This window comes from Arachis hypogaea, chromosome 11, assembly GCF_003086295.3.
Source record: "Arachis hypogaea cultivar Tifrunner chromosome 11, arahy.Tifrunner.gnm2.J5K5, whole genome shotgun sequence".
NCBI classification, from domain to species: Eukaryota; Viridiplantae; Streptophyta; class Magnoliopsida; order Fabales; family Fabaceae; genus Arachis; species Arachis hypogaea.
The window spans coordinates 118,417,647-118,436,547 of NC_092046.1; the positions used below are offsets into that span (position 1 = coordinate 118,417,647).

The 18,901-nt window shown below is 40.4% G+C and overlaps 1 protein-coding gene across 1 annotated transcript in view; it reads left to right on the plus strand.

The window, feature by feature from the left end:
* Positions 1-12,337, plus strand: part of LOC140176179 (uncharacterized) — a 38,618-nt gene extending 26,281 nt beyond the window's left edge. Inside the window, exons 2-6 of the mRNA XM_072206071.1 lie at positions 7,036-8,189; positions 8,304-8,796; positions 8,941-9,625; positions 9,779-10,616; positions 11,657-12,337. Of these exons, the coding sequence (XP_072062172.1) occupies positions 7,036-8,189; positions 8,304-8,796; positions 8,941-9,625; positions 9,779-10,616; positions 11,657-12,337 (3,851 nt within the window). The remainder of the gene's footprint in view (positions 1-7,035; positions 8,190-8,303; positions 8,797-8,940; positions 9,626-9,778; positions 10,617-11,656) is intronic.
* The last annotated feature ends 6,564 nt before the right edge of the window (positions 12,338-18,901 follow it).

Genomic DNA, 18,901 nt, shown 5'->3' on the forward strand with positions numbered 1-18,901 from the left:
TTCTTGGGTGAAGTTTCCATCCTTATATATTCGTTCGTCTACGTATTTGTCTAGGAGGCCTTGCCGAGCTAGCCTTTCCAAGAGATCTTTTGTCACTATGTATTCATCTGTCATTTGGCCGAATTTCTGATGGAAAGCACAATTCTTTGTTTTGTCCACAAATCTTTGATCTTGGTAGGTGCCTGCCCTTCTTGGAGGTTTGATAATTTTAGCATGAAGGATTTCCTTTATGATATCTTCTCTTTTAGAGTTGAACCTAGTATAAGTGTCAAAGTTTGGAGTTAGCTTAAATGGTTTCTTGACATCCTTGTTGTTTTGTGGTTTGTGGTTTCTTTCCTCCTCTTGGCAGGGTTGTTGTTTGTCTATCTTCCGAGCTTCACAGAGCTCTTCAATCTCTTCGATTTTGTTACTGCGATGGTCTCTTGGAATTTTCCAGGACGAAGGCCGCTCTTGATTGCATGTAAGTGGACGTCTGGGCTGAGATCTCTGGAATCTCTATGGTTTCTTTGACAAATCGTGTCATATAGTCTTTGAGGCTTTTGTGTTGTCCTTTCTTGATGGTGCTAAGATAGTCCGATCCATGGACATATATCTTTGACGTGGTGAAATGGTTGGTGAAAGCTTCTGCCAAGTCTTCGAAATTTGAAATGGATCCTGCAAGCAACTTAGAAAATCAAAGTAAAACAACACCATCTAAAAAGGTTGAAAAAGATTGACAAAGTATAGGGTCAGAGGCACCGTTAAAGAACATCATTGCCTGGAATTTAGTGACATGGATGTGAGGGTCTCTAATACCTTCGTATGGCTTGAGAGAGGTGGGCAGCTTGACATTTTTCGGCATTTGGAACTTCATAATGTCCTTTGAAAAAGGATTGGATAGTGTCTTTCTTTTCTTCGGAGGTGTTGCCTCTTCTAGACGAGCTTTTAGCATATGCTCGTCGTTAAGATTTGCATTCTTGGGATCTCCTTTGCCCTGTTTTCTTTTGGTGCTGAGCTAGTAGATCAGCCATTCTCTGAATCTTCGTTTGGAGTTCATCATTTTGTGCCAACAACTCAGCTATAACAGTTGTGGATTCTCATTGTCAACCATCGTGGAAGTCCTTATTAAGGAGAGTTTATGATTAAAAGTGATTAATATGGTGAAGTTAGTTTTTCGGGTCCCATGGCGGACGCCAGATATTCTATTCGTGAAAGTCTGACGGAGCTGTAACGACTCCAGAAAACAGTGTGCTGCTAGCACTAAAAGAGCTATACATCGACTTCAATTGAACTCTGCGGGTGAGAACACCTACAAAAGATACTCTAATGCTCAAGTCAAAGTCTGATCTTAATAATAAAAAAAATATTAGCAAGTTAAGTAGAGAATGTAAATGTGTCCTCTGAGCGTTGTTTTTCGTTTCTTATATAGAGTGAGAATTTGTTGCACTAGACTTGAATTTTTTCGAGATTTTCGATAGGTTCCGTGCATATCACTATGTGAGTTTTGGAATTATACTATTTTACTAATTATATTTGTTATTTGATTTGGAGCTTACGTGTCCAAAGTTATTGCGTTTTGTGGCCAAGATATGATGTACGCATCAATAATAATAATGATTTTGAATTTTTGATGGTCCAAATGATTGGGTGGTATTAAGAGTTTAGATATTAAAGAAGAAGATCTATCAATATTGAGACACTCATGATTCCTCCAATCAAAATAATTAATTTTTAATAATATGATAATATAAAAATTCAAAATGAGCTACCACTGATGAATAAATTACTTAATTATATATGCTGTAAAATCTCCTTCTACTCATGATTTTGTATATGTGAAGTTGATATATCTCACTAATTGCTTTGATTATATTATTTATTTCAGGAATGATCACGCTATAAATACATGAATTATATTATTAAATAGAGATGAATAATAGCAATATTTCTTTTTTACATAACAATTTAAAATTATAGTAGAACCATCGTGATGAGAAAAACCCATAGTTTGTCATTGCCATTAGTATTGTGTTGCACTCACCAATGCAGCATGCACCTGGCCATACCTTTTTTTTAAATGATTTTTTACTATATTTTTCAATTTAATATACTACAAATTAATTCATTATAGATCTAAATTATATTTAAAAATTTATTATTAAGTAATAAATTATTATATACATATAATAAAATTAAAATTTCCAACATTTAAACAAATTAATAAATTAATTACTAGACTAAGTAATATTAGTTAACCGACCATTCCGATCCTAACCCTGAGTGACCATTCCTAACCCTCATAAATTAACTGACATGAAAAACATGGCTACGTCGTAGCTAGGCCCTATTTGCAAGGTAACGTTGATCAAACCAAATTAAATATTAATAAAATATGGCATGGCATTTGTTAGTGTTATGATTTTTTATATTCTTATGTGTGATTCAATCTGATTGACTGTTTTATTTAGATGTTGTGTTATGATTGGTATCATTAGGTCAATTGTTAGCAGTTTTTTTATAATTATGTTTGGTAGTTGTTATCATACCAACTTTTTCTCTGATAGAAATAAGTTTATAAATATTTAATTTAGATTTCTAATTCAAACAATTATAAAAAGGAAAAGTAAGAGGAGCTAATGGGTACAATGTGTATAATAGAGGTTTAGGGAGTATTAGAGATATAACTATTAGTGTTATCTTTTTCTATCAACTGAAGTTTTTGGGACGAGTGGTATCATGGCATGGTATTAGAGTTCTGGAAAAGTATGAGGAGCCAATGGAATTTTTATACAATGTATACAATAGAGGTTTAGGGAGTATTAAAGATATAACCATTAATATTACCTTTTTCCATCAACTGAAGCTTTTGGGACGAGTGGTATCATGACATGGTATTAAAATTCTAGATCTGAAAGATTAAGAGTTTGATCCTTAGTGAATCCCAAAATCAATGATAGTTATTCTAGATAGTATGGGGAATATTCATTTTGTAATTTAATAGTCTATTGTCTCTCTAGCAAGATCCGTCTTTATCAATCTTAATGATTATACACCTATTTTTATTTTATCTATTTATAAATTTAAAACGGTAACTATTCTCCTTCTCATTTCATTTGTTTATTATCAATAATCATGGTCGATATATTACTAATATCGACCGTAGACACACAAAAAAAATTACTACTAATATATATGGACACAAATGTAGTTTTCTTTATTTCTATAGTTATTAAGTTATGATCATTATTAAACTACCACCCCTCTAATAAGGTCAATATATCCTCAACGTAACTTAATTATTCTTTGTTGTCTTTTTTTTTGTTTAATTTTATATTTGTAAACGTTCTTTACAAAAATTAACATTATTTGTACATGTCTAATTGAGCATTAATATTTGCGAAATTTTCTTTTATGACAAAGATTAACAATACTTGTTCACAAATCTAATCAAATTTAACTATGGGAAGCTTCAAAAATTATACAATAATAACAACAAAATCTTATCTTATTAATAAGAGTCGATTACATGAATTAAACGATGTCTTTGTATCTTATTATATATCTTTTTTACAATGAGATTAATTATACATAAATTTATTTTGATCAATCTATATATGTATATAGTCTATCACTATCTATCTATCTTCCATCTGAATCAACTTTCAAATCGGATATTTGTCGATCTTCTTCTTATCACATCTCCAAATAATCTAAAACAAAATTTTACTATCTTTTTAATAGTAAATGCTACTCTAATTTTTTCTAATTAACTCTTATATATATATATATATATCATATATATATTCTTATTTTTTATTTTATGCATATGTACTTGACAATTTATTCATCTAAGTATCATCGTCATCTTTATCACACTAAACTCATATTCTTGTTCAATTTCTACTGCTCAATACTACTACATTTTATATGTATAACATAGATGAGTGTTAGACGATAAAATATGAGCATGAACGAGTATTTTTCATTCTATTTTCTTTTTTTAATATTTTTTTAATTTGCATTGTAGAGGATTTTTTTTAAAGAGAATAATTAACAATGCGTGTACATACATGTCGAATCGAATTAAAACTTGAAATTTTGTAAAAATTATATGAGTACATACGAGTTAAGAGTACGACAATTTATTTTAATGAAGACAATACGAAGAAGGAAATAAAAGTCGAACATATTACGCACTCCGAATTTAAATAAAATATACAACACTTAACCACTAAATTGCGGATTCAACTACAGTACAAGTATGGTTGTTACTAGGGACCGGCTTAGAGGGGGACGAGTAGTGGCCTCGGTCACCAAAATTTTAAAAAACTATACTTATATATAAGATATGTGTTTAAAAAATAAAAAATATGTAATTTAATAGTTTTATATGTATTATTTTTCACTATGTAATGAATTTATGTCTTAATTATTTAATTCACTAATATTTTTTACTTAACTAATTTAATATTATACTCTCAAGTCTTTGTACCTTTTAAATTAGCTTTTATATAATAATCTCTATATTTATTTTTAAAAAAATCGTTTATTTTTTATATTAATATATTTAACATTCATATTATTATATTATTAATAATAACTTACGTAGTTATATTTTGGTAATCACATTATGTACTTTAGATATTATTTTCTTGTAAAAAATACTCATTTTTCTTCTAAATTTACGTTGTTAAAAGAAAAATTTTATAAAGATATCTTATATCTTGTATTCTATAAGGGTATTGTGTCTTTCAAATAATTAATAATTTATAATTTATTTTCAAATTTTTTAAAATTTTTGAAAGAATTAATTTTAATTAATAAGATATGTGATAATTTTTACCTAAACATACTATAAATTATTGGTATTTTATAATTTTATAATGTATTATTGATATTATTATATTTTTATGATGTAATTATCATATTAAAAATAAAATTGTGAAAAAAAATTATATATATATATATATATAATCTTTTAAAAAGCTAACTCTAATAACTATATGTTAATTATTTTTATAAAATAAAAAATTATTTAAAATTTGGTCCTTTTATATTAAAATTTTTAAATTTGTCCCTGGTTGTTACTAATAAAATAATAAATTTTATTTACATTTTAGTATAATAATATAAATGTCTGGATCTAAATGAAATTTTATTATAATTTTATGACGCCAAAATTGATTAGCCACGTTCAAAGAACCTGAGAGAAAAAGATGACGAGACAAATTTTTTTTTATAACAGTATGTCATACTACTCAAGAGTAAATAGTTAAATTTATCTCTAAAAGATTACTAATTTTTTAAATTAATCTCTAAAATTTTTTTAATCAAAATCGTCTTTCAAAGATTTTAATTTAATCACCTTTGTTGATTGGATCAAAATTTGCTAATGTGATACATTAAATGACACTACAACATATATAAGAGTCCTAATTGACTATTAATATGATAAGTAGTTTATGAAATTAAATCAAATCAAAATCTAATTGAGGAGAAATTTTGAGACATTGAAATTCCTCAATTTAGAATTAATTTGATATAATTTTTAAAACTTATCATGTTGGCTGCCAATTAAAATTATCATGTATATATTGTAATATCATTTAACATACCACATCAATAAATTCTGATACCGTTAGAAATAAAAGTGATGAAAAAACTAACATGACTAACATAAAATTTTTAAAAGACGAATTTGATTAAAAAAATTTCAAAAGCCAATTTAAAAAAAAATGATCTTTAAAAACTAATTTGGCTATATACTAATATTAACATATATATCCCATATAATTGGTTAGCAATTGGGAACAAAAGGATTTATTCTAATTTTGAATACAAAATACAGATGAATCATGATTTTAATCACGAAAGACACATCAAATTTAATCTTTTTTTTTTAACTTGAAAGTATAAGATATATGCACATTTCAGTTTTCTTTTTAAATTTGTAATTAACTTCTCTAAATTAATTAGATGATTATGTTTATAACATAAATTTTATCATTTTTGTTATGAGAACTAATTGACTTAATATTTTTTTTTATATTTAATCTGTTTCATAAAAATAAAATTCAAACATCCTTCCTCTACGTATCAAAGAATATATTATGTTATGAATAAATGTATCTATATTGTTCCAAAATGACCTTAAAAAATTTTAGATTTTGCATTGTTAATTAATTAACGTTAAAAATTGAGAAATATACAAAATATGCAAAAAAGAAAAATATGTAAAATAATTTATCAACAAATATATTTTTTAAAATAAATATAAATATTCTAATTGAAAATATTAATTGCACGATCAAACTATAGTTCAATAGTATACGTCAGACCCTTTAGAAGTATAAATAGAAGATTATACGATTAGACAAAGAAAAAAAAAAGATTATACCATTGGCATCATATTTAATTTTTGGAGTTCATCTCTTGTTAGTTAATTAACGCACAGGTCAGATAAAATAATAGAAGATATTTGAATATTTCTATCAGCAACCGAGTATTTATATAAAATTTTCTGATTCGGACTCGTGATTTAATATGATATGGATACACAAATTTTAAATTTTTAATATATATATATATATATGTTACGGTCCGGCCCAGGACTCTCGCGGGTCAACCCGACCCGAGCTCCACCCGGCCCGGTCGCGCACCCTCCAGCAGACCCGGACACGCGTCCCGTACGACTCACCCGCAGCTATGGGACAGCGTCCTTGAGAATATGGGCCTACCCTCCAGGGGAGCCCACCGCTGACTTGTATATAAGGGGAAGATTGGCTCTTCCCCCGAGGTACGTCACATTCTTACACACCCTTATTCCGTCTGCACATATTCTGACAAGAGCGTCGGAGTGTCTTTGCAGGTGGCACCCCCCTTCACATAAAATACTCGGGACCTCGTGCCTCTCAGACTAGAAGACCGTGACCAGACGAGCCCCCTTCTATCACTCTGAATCTCGATCCGAACCGTCCGGTAACCGACCTACCGAACATTGGCGCCGTCTGTGGGGACACTCGTCCATAGATTTCGTGCTGGTCCAAACTGGGACAGGCTCCGAGGCAGCGCCTCCCGTGCTCGGGGGAGGCGCCATTGCGGCGGAAACCCGGCAACAACAGAGGTCGCCCCCAAGGGATACGACGCAAACTTACGAGAGACGCCCCTTCGGGGGGACAGGTGACAACCACGCCAGGATAATGCAAGAGCTACGCCACAGATTGCAGGACTTAGAGCGCAGGCTAGCAGAGAGAGAGCGCGACCAACGCACCCCAGAGCAGAGCCCCACCCATTCCCGTTCAAGGAGCCGCTCGAGGCGCACGCCCAGCCCCCAATACGAGTCGGAGAGCGCTGGGGGACGGGTACGCCCCAGAAGAAGAAGTCGGGACCCCATCATCTACGCCCGACACGAAAGGCGGCGTGCGTCGAACAGGGGCGACGAGGAGGTGCGCCGCGAGAACGACGAGTCGAGAAGAATTGCCCGAGGACCCGTCATAATAGGAGCGACTCCTTTCCACCGTTCCGTACTCGAGGTCCGGCTACCGAAACACTTCGACAAGCCGACGGACATGAAGTATGACGGAACGCAAGACCCCCTGGAACACTTGACGGCCTTTGAGGCCAGGATGAACCTAGAAGGAGTGGGAGACGAGGTCAGATGTCGCGCTTTCCCGGTCACCTTAGCGGGCCCGGCAATACGGTGGTTCAACAACCTCCCGCAAGGCTCGGTGACCCAATTCTCCGACATCAGCCACGCCTTCTTGGCTCAGTTCACGACTAGGATTGTCAAAGCCAAACACCCAATCAATTTGCTAGGGGTGACACAGAGACCCGGGGAGCCGACCAGGAAGTACCTGGACCGTTTTAATGACGAGTGCTTGGAAATTGACGGTCTGATGGACTCGGTGGCAAGTTTGTGCTTGATGAACGGGCTCTCGAATGAGGACTTCAGGAAATACCTCACCACAAAGCCCGTCTGGACAATGCAAGAGATCCAGTGCGTGGCCAAAGAATACATCAATGACGAGGAAGTCAGCCGGGTTGTGGCTGCCAATAAACGGCAGCCCGCCTACAACCAAGCCCGGCACTTTGAAGGCAGAGAAAGACCAAAGGAGCACGCCAGGGACGGCGGTCCGAGTAAACCACCCAAACCGTTCCCCCGAGTTGGGAAGTTCACCAACTATACCCCCCTCATGGCGTCAATCACTGAAGTTTACCAACAGATAGAAGAAAAGGGGATACTGTCGAAGCCCCGACCACTGAAGGACAGGACGGGAGGAAACAAGAACCTCTACTGCGAGTATCACAAGGGTTATGGGCACAAGACCCAAGACTGCTTCGACCTAAAGGACGCCCTCGAGCAAGCTATCAGAGACGGCAAACTCGCCGACTTCTCCCACCTTATAAGGGAACCAAGGAGACGCAACCGGGACCACGATGGCGAAGACAGATCCCGACCAACAAGGCGACGACAAGAACCAGAGGGTGACGACCACGGTCTCACGGTGGTAAACTTGGTGACGGCCAGGAATACCGCCCTGAGGTCAAAATCGGCGCAGAAAAAAGATGCCAAGGTCCTTGCGGTCTCCACCTCATCTGTTAGAAGTCTCAAGGGTCTCCCACCTATCTCTTTCGGCCCGGAGGACCAATGGTTTGACGAGGTGCCAGAAAGTCCGCCCATGGTCATCACGGCTAGGGTCGGAACTGGCCTCGTCAAACGGATCCTGGTAGACACGGGGGCAGACTCAAATATCATGTTTCGAAACGTTTTCGATGCCCTGGGATTGAGAGATTCCGACCTGACGACCCACCAGCACGGTGTGGTAGGGTTAGGGGACCACTTCATCAAGCCGGACGGAATCATCACACTCCCGACCTCTGTGGGACAAGGGCAGAGACGGAGAACAGTCATGTCAGACTTTGTAATATTACGAGATTCCACGGCTTATAACATCATCCTAGGGAGAAAGACCATTAACGACCTGGGGGCAGCTATCAGTACGAAACTACTGGTGATGAAGTTCATCACCGATGACGGATCCGTGGGATCCCTCAGGGGCGACTTGGAAACGGCGGTCGCTTGCGACCACGCCAGCCTTTCTCTCAGAAAAAAATCCAAAGAAGCGTCAGGGGTCTTCCTGGCCGACCTGGATGCCAGGGTAGACGACAAACCCAGACCAGAGCCAGAAGGAGACTTGGAAAAGTTCAGAGTCGGCGAGGAGGACGATAAATTCACATTCATAAACAGAAACCTCCCCCATGAGATAAAGGAGCCTTTGATGGAAATGATCAGGGCCAATGCCGACCTCTTTGCCTGGACACCTGCTGACATGCCCGGGATAGATCCCCAGCTCATGTCGCATCACCTGGCCGTTAAGGCAGGAGCCAAACCAGTGGCCCAGAGAAGGAGAAAAATGTCGCAGGAAAGGGCGGAAGAGGTGGCCAAGCAAACGGCCAGCCTCCTAGAAGCGGGGTTCATCCGGGAACTGGACTACTCGACTTGGTTGTCGAATGTAGTTCTGGTTAAAAAACACAACGGGAGATGGAGAATGTGTGTGGACTACTCTGACCTCAACAAGGCTTGTCCCAAGGACTGCTACCCCCTGCCTAATATTGACGCACTCGTGGACGCAGCGGCGGGGTACAGGTATCTAAGCTTCATGGATGCCTACTCAGGGTACAATCAGATACCGATGCATCGACCCGACGAGGAAAAAACGGCGTTCATAACGCCAGGGGGCATCTATTGTTACAAGGTAATGCCCTTTGGTTTAAAAAATGCTGGGGCCACATACCAAAGGTTGATGAATAAGATATTCAGCGAACTCATGGGCAAAACAGTAGAAGTCTACGTGGATGACATACTCGCAAAGACCGAACGACCCGACGATCTCCTGAGCGACCTTAACGGCGTTTTCTCGTCCCTCCGGCAACACGGCATGAGGCTTAATCCGCTCAAATGCGCGTTCGCCATGGAGGCCGGAAAGTTCCTGGGTTTCATGATCACTCAAAGAGGAGTGGAAGCCAATCCCGAGAAGTGCCAAGCGGTCCTTCAGATGAAGAGTCCGGGTTGCATCAAAGACGTCCAGAGACTTGCCGGAAGATTGACAGCTTTATCCCGTTTCCTCGGCGCATCGGCAGCAAGAGCCCTACCCTTCTTCAATCTAATGAGAAAGGGAATGACGTTTGAATGGACCCCAGCGTGCGAAGAGGCATTCAACCACTTCAAGGAGATCTTGGCAGCACCACCAGTTCTCGGAAAACCCAGGGCCGGAGAACCGCTCTACCTCTACCTGTCAGTAACCGAGGAAGCGCTTGCCGCAGTCTTCGTTACAGAAGAAGCGAAGACCCAACAGCCCGTTTACTTCGTGAGCAGGGCACTCCAGGGACCAGAGCTGAGGTACAGCAGACTGGAAAGACTGGCACTGGCGCTCTTAGTGTCCTCCCGAAGGTTAAGACAATACTTCCAAAGTCACCGTATAGTCGTGAGGACGGATCAGGCGATTCGACAAGTACTGCAAAAACCTGACTTGGCTGGTAGGATGATGACCTGGGCCATCGAGCTCTCACAATATGACCTACAGTATGAGCCCCGACATGCAATCAAAGCCCAGGCAATGGCAGACTTTTTGGTTGAGGTAACAGGGACCCTCCCGAAGAAACGGGCACACGGTGGAGGCTTCATGTGGACGGAGCCTCCAACCAAACGTCCGGAGGAGCAGGGGTCATCTTAGAAAGCCCAGCAGGGGTCACCTATGAGCAATCAACCAAGTTCGAGTTCCCAGTGTCGAACAACCAAGCAGAATATGAGGCTCTCTTGGGCGGACTAATGCTAGCTCGGGAAGTCGGGGCGACGAAGGTCGAAGTATGCAGCGACTCCCAAGTCGTCACCTCGCAGGTAAACGGAAGCTACCAAGCCCGGGACCCCCTCCTCCAAAAATACTTGGAAAAGGTTAAGGAAATGACAAGCCAGTTCCAGGAGGTCATCGTCCAGCACGTTCCAAGAGAAAGGAACACACGGGCAGACCTCCTGTCGAAGCTGGCGAGCACAAAGCCAGGATCGGGTAACCGGTCGCTCATCCAAGGCATGGTGAAGGAACCAACGGTCGCCCTCCACTTGACGAAGTCGAGCCCCTCATGGCTGGACCCCATCACCAACTTCCTGGAACTCGGCAAGTTGCCCGAAGATGAGAAAGCAGCCAAAGCTTTAAGAAGGGAGGCGGCCAGATATGCAATCATACAGGGACAACTATTCAAAAAGGGACTCAGCCAGCCCCTATTGAAGTGTTTGCACCCCGACCAAACGGACTACGTGCTTAGAGAAGTCAATGAGGGGTGTTGCAGACACCACATCGGGGGCAAAGCCCTAGCAAGGAAGCTCATCCGAGCAGGATACTACTGGCCGACAATGATGAAGGACTCAAAGGAATTTGTCAGAAAATGCACAAAGTGTCAACAAAACGCCAACTTCCACAGGGCGCCGGCCTCCGAGCTAAGCTCGCTAACGACTACACGACCTTTTGCACAATGGGGAATCGACCTCCTGGGACCTTTCCCGGTCGGCCCAGGACAAGTCAAATACCTCATTGTCGCCATTGACTACTATACCAAATGGGTGGAGGCTGAACCACTAGCCACGATATCGTCCTCCAACTGCCGGAAGTTCATGTGGAGGCAGGTGATAACCCGTTTCGGTATTCCGGAGGTCGTTATCTCAGACAACGGGACCCAGTTCACAGACAAGAAGTTCATGGAATTCCTCTCTGGCCTAGGGATAAAGCAAAAGTTCTCCTCAGTAGAACATCCCCAAACAAACGGGCAGGTAGAGGCCGCAAACAAAGTCGTCCTTCTTGGTCTAAAGAAGCGCCTAGACAATAAGAAAGGAAGCTGGGCTGACGAACTCTCCTCCGTCTTATGGTCTTACCGGACAACCGAGCAAAGCGCTACGGGGAAAACTCCCTTTCGCCTAACATACGGGGTCGATGCGGTGATACCAGTCGAAATCGGCGAACCGAGCCCCCGACTACTACTCGCGGGCATGAGCGAAGCGGTCGAGAAAGACCTGATTGAGGAAACAAGGGAGATGGCTCACCTAACAGAAATGGCGCTGAAACAAAGAATAGCCCTGCGTTACAACGCAAAAGTCCTCAAACGAGATTTCGAGGAAAGGGACCTCGTCCTGCGACGCAACGACATCGGCGTCCCGACCCCAGGGGAAGGTAAGCTGGCGGTAAATTGGGAAGGTCCCTACAGGGTAAGGGAGGTACTCGGCAAAGGCGCTTACAAACTCAAAAGACTCGACGGCAAGGAGATACCCAGAACATGGAACGCAGGTAACCTAAAGAGGTTCTACTCATGATCCACCGGCTCACCGACCAGGGAGCCTAACCAGATAGTTGATATTTGCCCTATCCACATGTTAATTCATCTTGTTTACTTACTTTGACAAATACTTGCCCAGCTGACGATTAATTTTCACTTGTTCAAATTTTTTACTTGTTAAAATTTTCTTACTTCACATGTGTTTCACATGACTGATACCTAAAACGGCACCCCGGGATTGATCACCCCGGGAGCCAGACGGGTCATAAGCCTTAACCAATTCGGCGACGACGCGACCAAATCGGTCCGAACCGTTGCCAACGTAAAAACGGCGTGACGGGCACAAGAAATAAGCCCGCCCAGAATAAGCGGTAAGACAATAATGACAACACGACCAGACAACGAAACGAGAGTAAATCATAAAGCAACCAAATGAGGATAACTTATAAAGTGTCAAAACATGGGACGGACAAGCAAATTGTTCAAAACAAACAAACAACAAATACACAAAGTTACAAGGAATCACTTCCTTGGCATATCTACAACCTTGCCATCTTGAATCATTTTGAAGACCCCAATAGCAGAGGTGTCGAAGTCGGGAGCCACAATCTTCATTTGAGCCTTCAAGGCATCCTCAGTCATAGTAATTGCATTCTTTCCCTGATCCTTGGTCGCTTTCAGCTTCTTTTTGAGCCCCTCAACTTCCGACCTAGCGACCTCGGCCAACGAGACAGCTTCGTCACGCTCTTTCTCCAAGGCCGCCACCCGACCCTGGGCAGAGTTCAGCTGGCCCTCCAAGGTCATCTCCCGCTCGATTAGGCGGGCCACCGACTCGTCCGAAACTTTCAACTTCTCGGCAGCGGACGCCGCCTTCTCCTCCGAAACCTTGAGCTTCTCCGTCATTTCGGACAACTGACCTTGGAGCTGCTCAACTTGGACTTTGAAATCATTATTGGCTTTAACAGAGGACTCGAGCTTCCTCCGGAGAGCTTGCATCCCCGACAACTCGAACTCAGCCTTTCGGGCTATTACGGCCCCCCGGAGCAAAGTCCGATACATCCATCTAGCCTGCCCAGCCAGTTCAGTGCCAAGGAAATGTTCCTCCGTCCCGGGGATCAATTGGGAATCTATAAACCTTGTTGCATCAAAATTTCTCTCCATGATACTAAGGGCCCCCTCCGGGCTGGCTGACGACCTCCGCCTCTTGGGGGTGTGAATAAGCTCCACGTCATCATCTTCTTGGTGAGAAGCGGTTGAGTGCCTGCCAGTTGCCTCCTCGGGAACAGGGGAACCCTGATCCCCGATAGGCCTTTTCCCCGCCTTAACGGCCTCCCGAGAAGAAGCCTCACCCTGACCTTCAACCTCCACGACCGGACCCTCTGACTTCCCGGTCTGATCCTCCGCCTCCCCAGCATCATTCTCCGCTTTCTCGTCGTCACTATCCTCAAAAAAGGTCTTCATCAAGTTTTCAAGTCCGACCACAGTGGCAGACATTTCCACTACAACAAACAACAAACGCGTTAGTCGTCAAAACGGATAAACGAAACAACAGTAAACGCAAAGACAAGCAAACAAGACAACTCACGGATATAGCTCCTGCCGGCCTCCCGTTCACCCATAAGAAGATGAGGGTTCACGGGGTTCTTTTCAAAAATAGCAAAAAGAACGTCAGCTATTTGCTTATCTACAGGTGACAACCTTTTGTACGTCACCTTGATAAAGGGATTCGACCCCGCCCCGAAACTCCAGTAAGTCGGGATAAGCCGCTCCCCCTCTAACGACAACCAAAAGGGATGACGACCTCTGACGGGATGGACTTTGAAATACTTATCTTTGAAACCATGGTAGGAGTCCTCGAAGAGGCCAAATATTCTCCTACCCTGGCCAGAACGGAAAGAGAGAAATCCTTTCCTCGCCTTCCCCTGCTTGGAAGGGTTGGTAAGGTTGAAGTAAAAGAGTAAGACGTCCACTGACACCGGCAGCTCTAGATACTCGCAAACCATTTCGAAACAGCGGATCGAGGCCCAACTGTTCGGATGAAGCTGAGAGGGGGAGACGGATATCCGGTTTAGGAGTGCCATCTGAAACTCAGAGAATGGTATCCGGACGCCAACTTGCGTGAACATGGACTTGTAAAACCAAATCCAATCAGGGACGCGAGGAGAATGGAAGTTGAGCTCATAAATACGCTCGTGGGGGGCAGGAACAACGGTCTCATAATTGGCCTCCTCGTCCGTCCCCCCACACAAGTGACCGGATCGCCGGAACTCATTCAACTCCTCCAAATCCATTTGGTTGGGCGATGCCTTTATATCGTCAGTCACCCAGGCGTACGGGTCGTAGGCCGCGCCAGATCCGGAAGATCGGGAGACGATGCGAGGCATACCTACAGCGGGGTACCAATCCGTTAGTCTATGAGGTCGGGAGTCCATAAAAACTCAAGAGCTACACCCTTTCAACTTTGTCACGACCAAATACGGTTAAAACCTAAGCCTATCGCACAAGTCACCTGAAAACCTACCCCGGAATGGTACCCCTCCCATAATTCATCTACCCCAACGTTGGAAAGCCATCAGGCAAAGGTAAACAGAAACAGCAACTACGCAACAATAAGGCACAGTATAAACACAAGAGAGTAAGAAACAAGAAGTTACCTGAAATGGCTGTATGAACTGAAGTGTGAAAGAGAAGCACAAGATAGCTCGGGCGAGAAAATTTGGATGTCAGGGAGAAAAGAGGATGAAAATGGCAAGAGTGGGAGAAAAAGAAAAAAGAAATTGTTTAAAAACCACCACGAGAAGCGCGAAAGAAAACAGGGGCGAAACGGTCTTTACGCGCGGGGTTTTTTCAAAACCATTATGAGCATTTAATGCTCAGCGCGAAGATCGAAGCGACGAACGAACGCCTCAGCAGACCAAGGGACACGCGCACAAGAGACGCGCCTCTCTTACGGTCAGCCGACTCAACGACAACGCACGATCAAGGACATCACGCGCCACCGATCGCCCTCACGACCCTCACTGGCGCGTCGGGGGCACTGTTACGGCCCGGCCCAGGACTCTCGCAGGTCAACCCGACCCGAGCTCCACCTGGCCCGGTCGCGCACCCTCCAGCCGACCCGGACACGCGTCCCGTACGGCTCACTCGCAACTATGGGACAGCGTCCTTGAGAATATGGGCCTACCCTCCAGGGGAGCCCACTGCTGACATGTATATAAGGGGAAGATTGGCTCTTCCCCCGAGGTACGTCACATTCTTACACACCCTTATTCCGCCTGCACATATTCTGACAAGAGCGTCGGAGTGTCTTTGCAGGTGGCACCCCCCCTTCACATAAAATACTCGGGACCTCGTGCCTCTCAGACTAGAAGACCGTGACCAGACGAGCCCCCTTCTATCACTCTGAATCTCGATCCGAACCGTCCGGTAACCGACCTACCGAACATTATATTTATATATATATATATATATAAAATAAAGTATTTTTTAGATAAATTATAATATTTTAATATTTTATTCATATTAAATATAAAATAATTTTTTAATTATTTTTAATAATTTTTTGTAATTATATAAAATATTATTTTATTTGAATAAATAATAATATATATTATTTTTAAATTTATTTTAAGAATATATGTTAAAAATAAAATTGGACATATTAATACGTAATGATATTTAAGTGTGTTTAAATGTATTTGAAAAATAATTTTTTATTTTTTTATTAAGAGACACCTGGATATAAAAGACATGTGTACCGAATGAGTGTCGATAAATACCGTATCAGAAATGTGTCCGATATATAGACACGCAATTCAACTAAATGTTTATACGGATGGAATCTTAAAATTGTGAGTATATGACAATTTGCAAAATCACAAAAATTATTTTTAATATGGAAAACATTTATGAGTTATGCAACTATATTCCATCACGGTGTTTTATGCACGAATGTGGAGCTACAACATTGTTTGAGCCAACACGTAGGTTACGTGTTACTTTAGTTGGAAGCAACTTTTACAAGGAAGAGGGATATGTAATACGGGAATTACATGTTGATGCAGATAGCATAGAAATTCTTTTATTTTTTTTTTAGAGAATTTGCACAATTTTCAGAGATTTCCTTCACTTTTTGACCAACACCTAGAATGCATGTTGTCAGTGTTTGCAGGTAAGAGACATGCCTATTTTAGGAATACAGGACTAGGCATGGCAAAAATCCCCAGCAACCTCCCCACACTTAAACACTAGCATGTCCTCATGCTAAGCTCAAGAGAAGCTATAAAGATGAAGAGAAAAGTATGAAATGCAACCTATCTATATGAATGCAACTACATGCAAAATGATTCTACCTACTTGGTTAAAAATAAATAAGTTCTCCAAGACAAATACAAACCAAATTCCACTAATTCAAATCATACAGTAAAAACAAATAAACTTGTAAGAAGATAGCTCATGAAAGCAGGGAACATAGAATTAAACACTGAACCCTCACTGGTAGTGTATATCACTCTAATCTCTCAAGTGTATAGGGTAATTCACTCTACTCTTCCCTAATCATGCTTTCTAAACCTTGTTCTTCATCTAACCAATCAACAAAAATTTAGTGTACCAATGCAAACATCATGAGGTCTTTTTCAAGGTTGTAATGGGGCTAAGGTAAGGGTAAAGGTATATATATGGCTAAGTGAGCTATAAATTGAATCTTTGACTAGCCAAGCTCTCACCTAACATACATACACTCTATATAACTTTAAAATCATACCTAGCTACCCATAATTCCCACTTTTGTATGATTCCCATACTCATGTACCAAATTTTTCTTTTTAATTTATCACATGTGCATTGATTTTTCATTAACTTAACATTGGGGTAATTTTGTCCCCTTATATATATATATATATTTTTTTTTTTCTTTTTCTCTTTTTCTCTTTTTTTTTTCTTTTTTTTTGTAGAGAAATAAACATAACTTATCAATGCACATGAATTTTCTATTTTCTATTTTGGTTTTTCATGAGTAGGTTCCCAAATTCCCAATATTCAAATGTTATAAACATGACACATTCCCTTATTAACCCAAGTTCCCACAATTTTCTCACACTTAGTTGATGTACAATCCTTATCTTAAGCTAACCAAAGATTCAATTGAGATATTTAATTGTTTTTCTGCTTTAAGGCTAGTGATGTGGTAAAATACAGAACAAGAGGGGATTAAAAGGCTCAAAGTGGCTGACAAGGGTGATTTAAAGGGTAGGCTTATTTGGGATAAGTGAGCTTAAAACAAGTAATGGCCTCAATCATACGCAAGCATGTAAATATACTAAACAAAGAACATATAGACTGGAACAAAATACAGATTACAATCATAGAGAAGGAAACACACAGGAATAAAATATTTATGGTTAAATAATGTAACCATGTAAATAAGCTCAAAGTCTCATAGGTTGTGTGTTCTTTAGCTCAAAAGCCATGTTCCAAATACAACTTCCAAACAAGTTTAACACATAAAAATTTTAAAATTTTTTTTATTTAAATTAGTGAAATTTTTTCAAAAATAGGATCTTAAAAAGAGATTTATTATTTTAACCAAGTAGTAACTAAATGCACAAAATTAAATAAATATGCAATCAAATATGCAGATGCAACAATGAACAAATAAAGAAAATAAGATTATTGGTGTTGAAAAGAAAGTACTAACCCACGGAGATCGGTATCGACCTCCCCACACTTAAAGGTTGCACCGTCCTCGGTGCATGCTAAGATGTACAAGTGGACGGGCTGTTCCAACTGATGCTTTTCGTCAAGGATTGTACAGATGGGCTTGTTTGTCTCTCCCATTAAGAAGCTTTTCCTCTCCCTTTGTGGTGGCCATCCTGAAAGAAGAGAGAAAAGAAAAAGTAACCCAAAAATAAAGATAGAAAATAAATAAAATATGGGTGTTAATGCCAGATAATAAGGGTCTCAATTACATGGTAGCTACAACATGTAAGTGAGAAAACAATAGAAGTACATGGCAGATCAAGAGTGCAAAAAATTTGCAACAATGGGAGAGAGAGTGGGTAATGAAAGACAATGTAAGTTCATGGCAATGCAAATGAAGTTCATGTATTATAAAAGATTGGCATTGGAAGATAATCAATATCATCCCACAGTGTAAAACAAGTTACCAAAATAAATTCAAGAAAAGATGCAACAGTTGAAATTTTTTTTTACACCAATAGAAAAATAAAAAAAATTCAGAGAAGAAAAATAAAAATATGCAAAAATGCAATGAATGAAAATATGTAAATAAATTAAATAAAATAGAATAGAGGTGAAAGAAAATAAGAAAGGAAGAAGAAAGAAATAAGAAAAGATAAGAAGAATAAGGATTCGGAGAAGAAAAGATAAGAAAATTGGCACTAATCTGGATAGGTTGTGCGACGCTGGCGACGCGGTCGCGTGGTGCGCAAATAACGTTAGGCGATGCGGACGCGTGGGGCACGCGATCGCGTGACTCGATTTGTGCTAGTGGCGCGAGTGCAGCCTCGCAGTCGCACAACTCTCTGTTCAAAACTCTTTTTGCCAAAAATCTGGGTGACGCGGTCGCGTGGGTGACGCG